The sequence below is a fragment of the Cinclus cinclus genome, chromosome 1 (genome assembly GCF_963662255.1).
Source record: "Cinclus cinclus chromosome 1, bCinCin1.1, whole genome shotgun sequence".
NCBI classification, from domain to species: domain Eukaryota; kingdom Metazoa; phylum Chordata; class Aves; order Passeriformes; family Cinclidae; genus Cinclus; species Cinclus cinclus.
The window spans coordinates 114,606,868-114,622,251 of NC_085046.1; the positions used below are offsets into that span (position 1 = coordinate 114,606,868).

General features: G+C 38.4%; 1 protein-coding gene across 2 annotated transcripts in view; it reads right to left on the minus strand.

The window, feature by feature from the left end:
* Positions 1–7,292, minus strand: part of NSMAF (neutral sphingomyelinase activation associated factor) — a 38,323-nt gene extending 31,031 nt beyond the window's left edge. The window contains exon 1 of one of the 2 annotated variants that reach the window (XR_009933036.1): positions 7,203–7,273. Coding sequence is in view for 1 of the 2 variants with exons in the window: in XM_062489186.1 (XP_062345170.1) it covers positions 7,203–7,255 (53 nt within the window). In the remaining variant the exon portion in view is untranslated. Of the gene's footprint in view, positions 1–7,202 lie in introns of both variants that reach the window. The other variant, XM_062489186.1, reaches the window with a different exon arrangement.
* Between the last annotated feature and the right edge of the window lie 8,092 nt (positions 7,293–15,384).

Sequence of the window (15,384 nt, forward strand, 5' to 3'; positions counted from 1 at the left end):
TGTTTCAAACCAGTACTCATTCCCCAGGCTTACAGAGACAGCATCACTGTAGAGCTTCTTGCTGGAGACCAGTGACCTCCTGAGCAATGATCTCCTGCTCACCCATCTTAGCTTTTCTGTCTGAAAATGGGTTGTACTGCTGTGCTGGAAGCTGTTAAAGCATTTGTCCTCAAAAACGTCCATCATATAGGCTAAGTGCATTTTCCATATTTATCTTTTCCTCCCACTCTCCACAGAGCCTTCCATGTAGTTCTGAAGCCTCTTCCTAGCATTTCTATGCTTGTTGCTACTCTACTTGCAAGTTCATTTACTCTAACTGCGTTTTCCTGTATTTTCAGGCTGCAACAAGTCACTTCTGCAGGCAGACAAAGCCCAGATATCAAATCTCCACAAATGCAATCCCAAGTCTCTACTTCTCTCAAGCACCCACTGCAATTGGGACAAACTTACTGCCTGTCCCAAGAGTCTGTCACCAAAAAAATGCCCCTTTTAAAATTAATATGATACTGTAAGTGAAAGCAAAATTTTCAGACTTGCATCTCACCACTGCCTAACAAATCTAGACCAGTTCAAGTTACTGCTAATAATGAACTCTGAAGATTATGATGCATGATTTCTGGACTAATTCTGAAATTTCTCAACTCATCTCAGTCTTTACTGCTCAAGTATTTAAATTTCGTTTGAGTATGTTAACGATTCATAGAGTTGTCAAAGAAAAGTCAAGTTTCCTCACATTATTAGAGTACAGTCTTTTTATCTTCACAGAAGAAATATCTTTCACATAAATAAACAGAGCCACTGATAGTTACTGTATCAACAGGGTCTCTCTTGAGAACCAACACTGTACATGATGATACTTCAGGCTTGCCAGGAGGTTTAACAAGTATCTACAGAGAGCAAGGGTACAGATCAGTCTCTGGCACATTGCATAAGTAGGCAAACAATGTTGTTAAGGCCTGAAAAAAACAGGACATCAATCACAATAGCTATAAAACTACAGCAATGGGGATCTTCAACGTACAACTAAGCAGTTGGGCTTTGGGCTGACTGCCTTGCAAAGAGCTAAAAGAGATATTCCAAAGACACTTGTGATATCAAGATGACCAGCATACCAAATGTATATATTATCAACTGCTATGTGGCCCTACAACAAGAATTTGTATGCATGCTTAGCACAGATTTAAAATAGTAATTTAATTCCGCGCATGACAGGAAGACTTAAAAAAAAATAAAACAAAAAGTAACAGTAGGCAGAGAATGCATGAGATATCCTGTATAAGAAACTGGTTCAACCTGTAAGAGTTGAAAATTATATTTTGGTTTACAGCCACTGAGCAGCTGTACTGTTCCCACCGCTGTGTAATTACCAGCACACACTGTAAACCTATGACTTTGTCATATTGACCTGGAATAGCAGCCTGGATCAAAAAAATCAAAGTCAAGACAAGTAACAATAAGTAAGATTGTCCCCAGTCCACCCTTCCCTGCCTTCAAGTTTGATCCCAAGACATAAACATCCCTCAATCTAAGCAGTTAGACAAATCATAAGTTTTAACTGGGTAATGTAAAAAATGTGTTGGTATCAAAAATGAAAAAGGGGTTTGATTTTTTTTTCCACTTTTAAATTATCAGCAAGAACCAGCATCTATAAAACCAACCAAATAACAAACCAACAAACAAGGCCCAGTTCTGATTCTTACATATTTGTTGGCGATCCCTTCAGTTTCTATTAAAATTGCTATTCAGCACCTTTGCCTGGTGCTGTAAACCTTTTATTCCTGTAATACAGTAATAAACAAATACCATAAAGTTATTTTTCAGGCAAACAGAAAAGGATCAAGTTTGAGACTTTTTTTCTTATTACCAGCAAGTGGTTAATTTTTGATCCATTTTCAAAATTAATAGCCTACTTGTTACTTGAAACTTCTCAAGTATAAATCATTAATGAGTGTTTATTAAAAATCTACTTAGAGAAAGGTAATGCTATAGCTTGGAAAGCAACTTGAATATCTGTTGACACAAAATACTTTGAAATACAGAAATAAAGCTCCCACCTTAAAGCTTATTACAGGATATTTTTATGCTTCCATCCTAATAAAGACAGTTTTATGCCCACAAATGTGGTCACAGTGGTATTTAATGGTTTGCTACACACTGTAAGCCACAGGCATGTCTTCAGGGATCACTGACCATTTTTTTCTTGTACAATGAACTTGATGTACTAGGCTCTCCAAAAAAAAAAAAAAAAAAAAAAAAAAAAAGAAAAAAACCCAAAACTCCAATATATTATTCTGAAAATTACAAAGAGACAAATTAGACAAGATTTTCAAAGAAGTTCAAACCCCATGGAAGTAGCTATATGGGTTGAGTCTGCAAGATGTTCAATGCCTTCTAGTATAGCCTCTTAACAGTCCAGTCTTTATCCTCAAGGTCTCACCAGCAGCAAACAAACCTTCAGAGAACTTCCAAGATGACTGTATTTTCTTATTACATGTAATATTTGAAAAATAGAACTTGAAGGGAAAAAAAAAATAAAAAGCAGCTTCAGTAACTTTGTTACTTTGCTGGTCCCACACACTTGTAATGCCCCAAAAAACTACTTCCTGTTGTGGAGACCACTCAATTTTGCCTTAAAAAGCTATCAAATTAGCACACAGGCCATAATGCAAGCTTCTATTCAGAGCTGTGGAGTTTTCCCAGGATAGTTTTGCACATGGAAGGGTACATGGAATGCCAGAAATAGTACCATGTGAAGGGGTCAGGAACAAGAGCAAGGTGGTCAGGAATGAGGTTTTACCCTCTGGAATGCAGCAAACCCACACAGCAGCTCTGCTGTCAAGAGGTGCTGGGAAAGAGGCAGTTTCACTTTCCAGGGCTAAATAAATTGGTAGCCACCACTGCCACTATGGCAAAGCCTTGAGCTTTAGAGTGGGTGGAAAGGCACCTACACTTTTACATCTCAGGTTTAATGCAAGTTCTGAATTCAAAAATCAACAGCAGCAGCTTGGAGAGGGAAGAAAGAAGAATTTTCTACATAAGAGAATACCTTTTACAATAACAACTCACGCAGCTGGAGAAACCAACACCTCCAACTTAAATAACACAAGGAGTTTCCCAAATCCAAAATGAAAACATTTTCAGCCATAGTTGTGCCTGTCTGAGGGTATATGTTGGGGGGGTAGGAGCTACAGCAATGGACCATCAGTACAGTGTAGGTACACACATCCCTACATCTCCCCAGGTTAACTTTAATGAAGGCTTTATTTAGAGCTTTTGTGTTGGAACATCTTCAATCAAACAATGTTAAAAGTATACAGAACCTGGTGGAGTAAAGAGTTAATCTTTTAACTGCGAGAAGCTGCATGAGGAGCTGTTTGAGCTTAGAAGGGAAGCACCTACACTTAAGGGGAGAGGTAAATTAAAGCATGCCAACATAATTTTGCTTGAAAACCTATTTCAAATTCCTGTCCTCTTATAGTCCCAGAAAGATTGTATTAAGAATAACTGAAAAATTCATATGCCAGTCAGATGGAAGGTATTTTCTTGTGAAGGGAATCAGTATTCTTTTGAGAAGCAGCTCCAGGTAGAAAATGAGATAATAATCTTGCCAAGAAAAACAGAACTCACTTCCTTTTTCAAAAAGCTACCATGTAATTGCCACTCAGAAAAGGTCTGAGGAATATGAGTCAAGAACACACCTAAGACGCATAAGAAAACACTTCTAAAACTTCATCTTCTGTGATGTCATTCCCAACACACAAAGTTTGGGAATCCAAAATCACCCAAACATTCCTAGCATTGCTCTGAGCATGCAACCAAGAAGCCAATTACCCTTTACTAACTACAACCTGGGGTTTATAAATCCTGCCAAGATGCTACAAAATACCCTCCAAACAAAAGTGTGTTGCATCAGGCTTAGTCTACTTGAGGATTTTACTGTTACTTTGCTTGATGTGCATGTCGCTCTATACTTCAGTTTGAAAAAGACTCAGATATACAACAACATCTGAGCGGGGGGTGGGAAGAAAACAAAACAAGTCCACAGTTTATTTTATATACCAATTTCACCTACCAGCTGAAGCACTGGACTTACTCAAACTGGACACAGGAATGACCATGCAGGGACCAGTGCCTTGGCAAAATCCTTTTTATACCACCAAGGAAAGATACCCATTGATCCTGCTTTAAATTCATAATCTGTGATTGAAGTCTTACTATTTTCATCCTTTCATCAGAAAAGCACATGCTGGAAATCCACTTGGACACAAGGGTTTCAAGTTTTCAACACACCTTGCACAATCACTTGACCTGAAACTGGAAGCACAATCCTGATAACAGAAGGAAATTGTCAGGGATGAAAAAGCAGGGCAGCCCAATCTAGCAGCAGCACACAGCTATGCAAAACCAACTCTAAAATTAAACCTCCTCCAACAAGAACAATTATCTATAGGCCAGCTGTAGGACTCGTTTGCTGATATGTTGATAAAAGCCTTCATTATGCATATTTTGTCTCAAGAGAGTAAGGCTATTGATGGGGGAAACAAATAAAAGTAAAAATAGTACGTACTTATATATAAATCCAATGCCCAAGCAACCATCACACCAAAGATCCATCTTCAGCACCTACATGCTGCCAGTAGGCTGCTTCATGTCAGTGATTTTTCCATCCAGCAGAAGAGAAGAACCCCTCACACAGGAAGCCAAGCAGGGTGCAAGACAAACCAGCAGCACTGTATAGAGAGCCCCTGTATCAAGTGTTTACATTTGCCTGCATTTGGGCACACTTCCAGCAGAAGTGAGAAATCAATTTATAAAGAAAGCAACGACCTGAGCCAAACACCACATCACCTAATTTGATGTTTTATAATTAAAATTGTTTGCAAAAAAGATTGTTGTTCATGAAGGATGACTATTTCAGGGATTAAATAAACTGTCCTGCACACAAGATATTTCAGCATTTTCTTGTTTTCTACTGAAAAATGGCATATAGTCAGAAAAGAGGGTTTATGTAACTAGATATTAAAGTAGACTAATTAGTTAAGAAGAATTTTTTTTTCAGATCACTTAAAACTAATCTGATCTTCCTTCCCTCCAAAGCAACTGCTTAAGAAGATTAAATTCTTACTTACCAAATTTCACAGTATTCTTAACTGGAACTTTTATAGCTTAAAGTCTTGTAGAAAGCAATGTGCAAGTAACAAAAAGCCAAAAAAACCCCCACAAATCTCAAACCAAAACACATGAAATGCAGTTACCACAAAATTTTAAAAAGTCCTGGTCATTTAACTTGGAAATATCTACACTGAGGATATAAAGATCAAGAAAGCTTTCAAGCAGAAGTTGGTGTGTCTAACAGCTACCCAGCACCTAGGTAAAAGAATTCGTAGAACCTGTCCCTTGAATGAAGTCACAGCTAGCAGGTTTTTTGTTGTTTTAAGGTAGAACTATAAGGACAACACACAACAAAAATACAGTATTTCTGAACTGATATTTCTAAGTTCAAAATATTTTAAATCACTTAAATGCTTTTAAGATTTCCTAGTTGAGAAAAGCACAGGAAAAGAGGGAGAGGGAGGGACCTGATATAGGGTTCAAAACATATAAATTTACTTGGATTTTATACTAATATCAATTGTTAGTCAAGGGGAAGAAACAGAAATGGGTTTGCAGATACAGGAAAAGCTGCCAGTGCAAATGAGAATGAGACTAATCTTTCATGGAGTGCTCAAATTACAAACTCAAATAATAAGATCCTGATATGCTTTCAAGTATGAGCAAACAAAAAGTATGAGCAAAGAAAAAAGTTCTCATCAATAAATGTACATCAGTAATGCTGACAGACTGATATGCTGAGGTATATTCTCAGGGCTTTTTATAAGAGATTTACATCCTACTTGGCTTCTTTGGGACAAGTCTGATTTTTGGCCTTTTTTCTCAGCTTCCCCACCCCCCAAAAAAAAAACCTATTTACATTAATCCATAGCACAGTTAACAGTAATTTTACTGGCTTTTCCTACAATTACGGTGCTTTACTTCACAATTAAAAACATTTCTCTTTTCCTTCTTCAAACCAGAAGTTTGTCCTTTCTGCCTGCAGAAACAACTGAAGACACACACAACTGAAGACACAACAGCCCTCCCCAAAGCAACAAGATACGCAAGAAGACAAAACGTGATCCAGAACACATCTGTACTTCAAAAATAAACAAACAAAACAAAACAAACAAACAAACAAAACAACCAGACGAGGTGGTAGCTTCATGGTCTGTACAGCTATGAATTAGAATTTATACGGACAGAGTGAGTCCAGCTCTTCATCATGTGGTTTTCTCATCAACAATAAACAGTGCTTATGTAGCCAGCAGAGACCTGCACCAGGAAGAATTCGCACAGGGCTCGCACAGGACCAGCCTGCTGCTTCCCGGGTCCCTGCAGCGGGAGACAGCTGGGGATCCTTGACCCCCCAGAGAAATTGGTCTCCTTCTGCTGTGTGACCCACGCCGACCCACTGCTCTCACAGAGATCTCCTATGTGAAAATATTAAGCTTGTAAAAGATTTTGGAACTTTTTGACAAGGCAGCTACAGCTAAGCCAGGCAAATGAAAGTGGGACACTACCTAAATATAAGAGAGTAAATTCAGGATACACTCAAGCATGTTGTGATAAGCCTTTGTTATAGGTTCAGAAACAAAACAAAGATTACAGTCAGCAAGCAGGAACAGTCTAATTGAATTTAACACTTTAAAGAGACAACACAGAGTCTGTAATTTAAGGGCTGACAGTACACTGACTATAGTGTTCAGGAAAAAAAAAGGAAAAAACATCACAACAAACTACAGTGAAGCACAGCTCCATGCCATAAGCACAACTGAGAACAAAGGAATACACAAAAATCTACAAGACGCTATTTTTCATGCGGTCTATGCAAGACAAGCAGCACTCCTGTTTTCCCAGGTCCTTTCTACACCCTTTTCAGCCTTAACTCAGGGGAACGAACCATCAGCCACCTGATCTCAGAGCAGTAACAACGAGGGCAGCACAGCGCCCGGGCTCTCCTCCCGGCTGCGCCGCGGCCTCTCCGGAGGCCCCGCCGCCCGCAGCTCCGCCGGACCCTCGGAGGGGCCGGGGCCGGGCCGGGGCTGGGGCCGGGCCGGGCAAGGGCCGAGCGGGGCGGCCAGGGCCGGTGGGGCACTGCCGCTCACCTCTCCTTGGAGTACAGCTCCCGCTCCAGCCGCCGCCTGCGGATGAACGCCATGGAGCCGCACGGCCGAGGCGCCGGCGCCGCCGCCACAGCAGGCCGGGCCGGGCCAGGCCAGGCCGCGCCTCAGGGAGGCGGGGAGAGCGGGCCGGTCGCGGCCGCAGCCGGGCTGGCGAGCCCGGCCCGCCCCGTTGATACTGCCGGAGAGGCGGGGAAGGTGGCACAGGGGAAAGGCCGGGGAAACAGAGTCAGCCGGCGCCGAGGGTTCTGCGCCCTCGCCCGGGCTGCGGTGTCTCTGCGGCCCGTCGGGGCCTCCGCGGCGCGCACGGAGGGATGCTCACGCTGTATTACATTGCGAAACGGCTTCGTTACGTGGATTAAAATAAAAGTTTTAAATGTAGTTCCACTGCAGTGAGATCATTGTCCCTGTAATGCGTATGACAGAAGCTGTCCGGTCAAGAGGTGTGTTCAAAGCCGAGAACCACAGAATTGGAAGGGATCCACCAGGATTATCCAGCTCCCTGCCCTGCACAGGGCATCCCCAAGAGTCACACCATGTCCCTGAGTCCATTGTCCAAACACTTCTTGAATTGTCAGGCTTGCGGCTGTGAGCACTTCCTTGGAGAGCCTGTTCCAGTGGCCAGCCACGCCCTGTTGAAAAACCTTTTCCTCATATTCAACCTAAACCTCCCCTGACCCAGCTTCATGCTGTTTGTTCAAGTCCTGTCATTGCCTAGAAAGACCTCTGTGGAAAGAGGAGTCACGTAAAAATTCTTCGTTTGTATAAAAACAATTCATAGAGCTGCTGCTGTATCTGAACAATTTATCTGAACAACGATCTCTTGTGCAGTAGATAAATGCTGCTTTTTTTGCATATTTATAAGTTAGAAAAAATGATTCATGGGGAGGATACAATTTTTCACTTAGGAATTAAAAGAATTACAGGCTTCTAGACCTCAAGAGATAGTCTGACATACTCTCTGCACTGAGGTGAATTCAGGTGTATGCTGATCAGTGTTACTCAAATATTTTCAATTTGTGGTCATAAATAGAGAACTGTTGTATTTACAGAAGGCAGGTTTACTTTGGCTAATTGTCTTTCAGGGTCCTCTTCAGGAGTACTTCACAGAATCTAAGGAGGCAGATCACAGTTTGAAAACCACTTCTATCATCTGCATGAACTATTTCTCTAATCAATTTGTAAAAGCACCTGTTTGAAGAAAACTTGCAACATTTGCATGTAGCTTTTGCAAACTTCTAACAGCATCTGTGGATATATGTTTGACAATAGCCAACCTGATTTTTCTTTGCTGCATTCCTTGTCATGCTTCCAGTCAAAATAATGGAATCACAGAATAATGGAAAGGGACCTTAAAAATAATGTGGTTCCAAACCCCCCTCCATGGGCACGGACACCTCCCACTAGACCAGATGGCTCACAGCCTCATCCAGTCTGGCCTCAAACACTTAGAGGGATGGGGTATTCACCACTTCTCTGGGCAACCTGTTCCAGTGCCTCACCACCCTCACAGTAAAGAATTTCTTCCTAACATCTAATCTAAATTTTCTGTTTTTCAGTTTGATGCCATTACCGCTTGTCCTTTTCACTACATGCTCTTGTAAATAGTCTTTCTCCGTCTTGTAGGCTCCATTCAGGTACTGAAAGGATGCAATTAGGTCACCCTGAAGCCTTCTCATTTCCAGGCCGAAGAATCCCAATTGTCTCAGCCTTTCCTCAGAGCAGAGGTGCTCCATTCCTCTAATAATCTTGGTGGCCTTCTCTGGACTGGCTCCAGCAGGATGTCCTTCCTGTTGACGACCCCAGAGCTGGATGCAGTACTTGAAGGTGAGCAGTATTTATGTGCCTCACTTATGTTTTAATAAATATTTGTGTATGAATATATACTTACTCATATAATTGTTTATATGTGAGGATATGTATATAATCCTCTCATAAAGTTTTTTTTTTTCATTTTTCTTCTAGACTACACTCATAAATTATTTATTCTTTCAGGTTTATTCTGCCTTCTTTCCAGTATGACTTTTGCCTTTACCTTAGAATATAAGGCACAACACCAACTAGAGTGCAGTAATTATGCTCTATGTGTTACACATGAGAGGAACATTCATAAAGACATCCCAGTAAGAACTTGCTTGTCTTATTGTGACAGAAATTTCTGCTCAGAACTGATTCTAACATAATGCAGTCTAGTTCTTCACTTTTTCTTCTATATGTGTAAGTTCTTCTCAGGCATAATATTTTGCCTTAGCCATGATGATTTCATCTTGCTAACTTTCAACATTTATCCTAGTTAAGAAAATAGTTTTGAAATTTGATACTGTCTTCTAGCTCTCACATTGGTGAGAATCAGTTTCTTTAATGTATCTGTGTTCTGTTGCATCTTGTAAACCACTAATGAAAATACTGAAGAGAACTGAAATGACAACAGATCCTTATGGATTCTCATTGCAGGTTCTCTCCAAGTTTCATTTTTATAAGCAGCATGCCAATTGCTTGGTGCTTTCATGAAAATTGTTTCTTTTGTTTTTTTGTTTTAATGAAACTGTCATGGGACAGTGTCTAAATAATACTACCCTCTGTGACACTTGCTGCTTCTCTTTTTCACTGATCAGTAAAATTTATTGTAAGAAAGGGCATTAGAGTGGTGTGAGAGCATATGTTCTTGAAAACCTTATGGTCTTAATAGTGAAATTTTTTCTAGATTATTCCTTGACATCAAAATAAATCTGGATTGCTTTAGACCAGCTTTCCTTAGATAGATTCATTTTATCCTTTTCTTGTCTCTTTAAACCTATATAGTCTTCTAGCAATTCAGAGGTTGTTTTTGCTATGTTAATAAATAAATAAAAAATTTCTTTAGACCATATTAACTTGATTACATAAAATTTACATAGTTTTTAGCTCATTCCTTCTTTAAACTCTATGGTAAGATAAATTTAACTAACTCTCTGGGCACTTCTAATGTATTTCCAGAACATTTTCTTGTTGCATTTTATAGTCCTTTTTACCTGTCACTCATTTTGTACTGTAGGCTTTGTAATTTTATTCTTTTATTCATACTCTTTTATGTTACCCTTCAGTTATGTCCCCTTATTGTGACTTCTTTCTTCAAATCCTTGAAGAGCTTTTAATGTGATGTTAGCACAGTCTACTTAAGCTTCCTTTCCTTCTTTTTGTTCACATCAAGATAGCTTGCTATTGTATGTTTAATTAAAAATGAGTCTATTGTTCTCTGTAGAAAATCTAGGTTAGCTTTAAATGACTGAGCTCAGGCCTAGACTGTACAGAAAGGAGGTTAATTAACTCATATAGATTGGCATGCTGTTATGATGAGCCTGCTTATAGTACCTAGACTAGATTAAAGCTATCTTAACTATTTCTACATAACAATGCAATCCATAGTTGGCAATGCTGACGTGCTTTTTCTTCCTCTTTTTCACAGAGTAGGGTGGTCTATTTTTGTCAAATATGTCATGATCACTTTCACTCAGTTTACTTTCCGCTTTTAAAATCAAAGTGAGCTCCTGTCTACTTGTCATGCAGTTCCAGTTGGTAATGCCTCTTGTAACTTCCTCTGTACTCTGGCAGAAGTTCATCTCTAATATACTACAATAACTTGATAGATGTTCTGCGTCTTGCCATATTGTTCTTCAAATTTGTATTCAAGTGGTCAAAATCCATTGTTAACTCATGGGCAAGCTTCTTGAACACCTTAAATAGTTGCTCAGAATACATCAGAAAAACCCCCTACTTCCTCCTTTTGGATACAACTGTGGTCTATTATGAAAAACAGACCTGAATCATAACGTAATTTTACTTCCTCCTTGTAATTTTTCACCAGGAACAGTATCTTTGTCTCATCCTGAATTCAATACACGTTGAATCATCTTCCCCTGATTTACTGTGCCCATTTTCCCTAGCATTTTTATATATAGCTATCACTCATGACATGCTACCACATCTCTGGGGTGCTACTAAACCTGTATTTTTTTCCATAGGCTCACTGTATCCCTGGAATCTGACTTCAAATATTCCACGTTGTTTTTAATATATATATTTTTTTCATTCTTTGTTTCTGGCAGATATTCCCAATGTTATTTAACTACTAAAGCTGTGTCTTTCAGGCATCTAAAAAGCTTAATTAAATACAATGCTCAAGTGTTTCTTGTCAATCCATTCTATTCTATTGGGCATTTTTAAACATATTCAGAGTAGACTTAACCTCAACCAATGAAGTCAGTGGTGAAGTTCCTGATGGGAGTATAAAAGACTCCTGAGTGTAGTTCAAGGATTCATCCAATAATATATTTATTCTGAAAGATATGTCAATAGCCAATCTATGACACATTAAGCAAAGCCAAAACTAGTAAAGAGTACTTTACCTTATTGTTACTAGAACTAATTGGAAAACAGAAACAATTGTTTTCATGAAAGAACAAAACAACTTTGTTACCTCTCATTACAATGGCATTTAAACTGTTCAATATAAGTTTGCATTTTTGTAAAGAAAACATTTTTGAAAGATATGAATGAATAGTTTTGCTTTCAGGAGAAGTTTAGGACAGACTAACGTCTGCAAGGGAAAAACTGGCCCAAGCTTTCTGTGACACACACTGTCTTTTCACTGTGTGTGCACTCAGAGCCTAGAATAATAAATAAATCTTTAACTGGTACATCTTGCTTCTACCAGAGTAACAATAACAAAATCAACAACAATTAGATGTGTCATGGCTTATCTGTTGCCCTGATCTGAGTGACAACCTGAAGGTACATGCAAAAACTCCACAAGATTAAAAAATCGTATAAAGTTTACCCTCATGATAAATTGCCGGCTCTGTTTTGAGCCCATTTAAACTAGTTTGCAATCATCTTTATTGTACTAAACTCTGCTAATATTTTTGAGCTAGTTTTAAGTCAATTTATGTGTGTATTTGATTTAAAATCAATTTTAATTTAACCAATATTTATCAATAAACAAATATATAATTCACCATTTTCCATGGAGAAAAAAATAATCCTAGAGGCAGATTTGAAGTGTCAACATTTAAAGATGTTCTGTAAGTCAAATTGTAAAGGCAAGGGTGACAGAAGCTTGTGCAACTATTTTATGTGTCAATTTAAATTGAAGGTTTTATGCCAAATAAATGTTTCCAGTGAAATCTTTCTGAACCATACCCATTCTGAAATACAGTACTTGGTTATAAATTGGTTTGGTTTTAGTACTCCTAGAAGGATTACATCTCCTTTAGGTCTCTATGCACCTTTGCTAATATTAGTAAAACTCTTTTTCATGAGTTAATCTCTGCAGAATTTTCGGGCTGGATTTTCAGCCATTGAAAATTCGCATACACACTGCACATACCAAACTTAATGTGCAGATCCCTGTACTTCATTTTGTAAACATCCTGAAGAGGACTCATAAAATAAGGCAGAGTACATGGTAATCCAGAAATAATGAGGTACACCTTTATTCATCTGCATTGCTGACAAACAAAATAATACTAATTTCATATTTTAAAGTCATGTAAATTTTAAAGACCAGAAACAAATTTGTAACAGAAAAGGATATATTTACTTTATTAAAACAGATTTGGAATGCATGTGAACTTCATGGAAAAAACAGCCCAATGTGTTCATCATGTAAGATGCTCCCACACCCATTCAGTGCTCCAGCTACTTTATGGAGCTGATGACTTGGCTCACCTCCAACACCCATACATATTTCATGTCATTAGATGTATGAGTCACTCTGCTCTGCTGTAGAACTGCTAAATGTGGTGCCACAAATGTTCATCTGAAAAATGGATGAGCCCTTGAATAACTTTTCAGCATAGCTGGTGTTTTAAGGAAAGGCCTTTTAGTAAGCTTGTTGCATATAGTCCACAGGACAATGGAACTGTATTTTATATCATAGTATTGAAAATAAACATGGATAGTGGTGGTGAGAGAAAACCTGAGAAGTCTCAGGGAAGAAGGGAGCATTTATTAAGAACAGATACTCTATGCAAAAGCAGTATGTAAAAAACCTTACAGACCAAATACCAGTTTCCATTTTATCCACCACCACAACTTATCACTTAAATGTAAATTTAAAAAGTAACTTGTAATGTCGTTGGGTTTTCCCTCTTTTGAACAGGCACAGTTAAGTTGTTCCAGAACATTAGTTAGCTGATGAATTACATTATTTTATTCCTTTGCTCATGAGCAAGTGCATGTAACTAGATGTCTAAAAGTGTATGTGTATAAAACATAAACTCAAAGGGATGTTTAAATCCCACTGTGTAAACGGTAAAATCACAAGTGTCCCTTTTTTGGTCTATGGGTTTAGTGTTCTGGCAGAGGGTCTTTTTCTTGGATGTAGGGGAGGGGAAATAAAACAGAAGAATTAAGATGCAGAACTAAACTGTTTAATTTGCTTAATAGTAGCCTTTAAAACTCTTAAAATGTTTCAGCAAAGAATACTTTAAATGCCTATACTTTTTACATAGGTATATAGTCCCAGATATGTTAGGCCATTTATCTAGTAGAAAGTTCAACTGTGTCCAACAGCATTCCTGCTGCAAAGAAGAACTGTGACATAATAATATTCATGCTCCTATTTTAAAACAGTAAAACAAATGCATAATTTAGATTAATTTGCAGACATTGATATGAATGTACTATTTATTTGACATATATTCTTGTGTATTGATTGACTTCATCCTGCTTTCCCTAAACCAGAAAAGATAAAGAGCCAACCTATGCTATCATAAGTCCTATCTAAAAGCTAAGATTTGTGATCAGCTGAGGACATACAAGATCAGCACATCTAAGGCCTGCATAAACAAACTAGATTGTTTTTCATATATTGAAGAACATACAACAAATATATAAAGGCTTTTCCTTCTTCATTCCCATCTAGAAAACTTGGCATGCTTTGTGTGATGTCCTATGACATATTTCTGAATGTAAGACTAGATTTTTTTCTGTGGTGGAAAATGCTTTCTCCTCTGTCACCAGTCAATAGTGTTATATATATACATATATATATATATATATATATATATATATATAGCAGTTGGAGAAGTGGCAAATGAATAAAAACACTTGTATGCAGAGCAGTTGTTTAGAGCACAATTTCTTCAGGAAGTAATTGCACTTGAAGCATTAAGGATTCCTCTCATCTAAATTTAGCCAAATATGCAAATTAAGCCTTTAGTCTAAGGTAGTCTTCCATACTTCTACTGTGTGTCATGGAGAGAAATGGGTGATTCACTGTTCTTACCTTGAACATCACACATAAGGGAAATGGACTGCTTCCTATAGGATTACTGCTCACTCTGGAGAGAGTCCAGATGACTGCCTTAAATTAGACATTCAATTTTAAGGTACAGCTACTACAGCTGAGTACAATGACCCATGTCTGCACTATTTGTTAACAGCAACCCCAAATTTGCCCTGAAGATTCAACTTACCTGTTGCCATATTCACACACATGCAGGAGTAACTTTAGCACATTTTCAGCATTTAAAAATCTCTGTGACTGTGTAGATCTCATAGCAATCAGACATGCCTGGATAGGCTGGATACCAGGCAGCATTGTGGAGGGAAAGTTCCCTGGACATGAAGCACACTGCTCATATAGCTGTTTTGTAAGATGTGCTTTTAATTGTGGTGGAAACATATCTGCTATCAGCTGACTGGTTCAAAGAGGAGAGATAAAAAACAATCTTTTGCATTTTAAGAGGAGCAGAGGTGAAATTCTGGGGTTTTGTGTGCTCTGAAAAAATTCCAAAACCAAACTAGAGCTTCTGCTCAGTACCCATAAGCATATGGTAATTTTTACAGGATCACATTCAGAATTCCCACTTGGTATAATATGAAAGAGGAAAATTCAGTATTTGATATTGCTGCCTCATTATAATAGCTTGACTTCAATGGCCTTCTGTTGAAAGAATTGGAACAGAATAGGGTGTGAGAAACTACTTAGGACTAGATCACTCAGCAGTATGCAGAAAATAAATTGAACAGCTCTTTATGCTGTATGCTTTCTGATACTTACTTTTTTTAAAAATTCCTAAAGCAAAAGACCATTAATAAAAGTTCAACTTCAAGTTACCCGATCGCTTCTTTTAAAAGGATATTGGAAAGATGGTTTATACAATGAAGGAGTATTTGGCTTGTC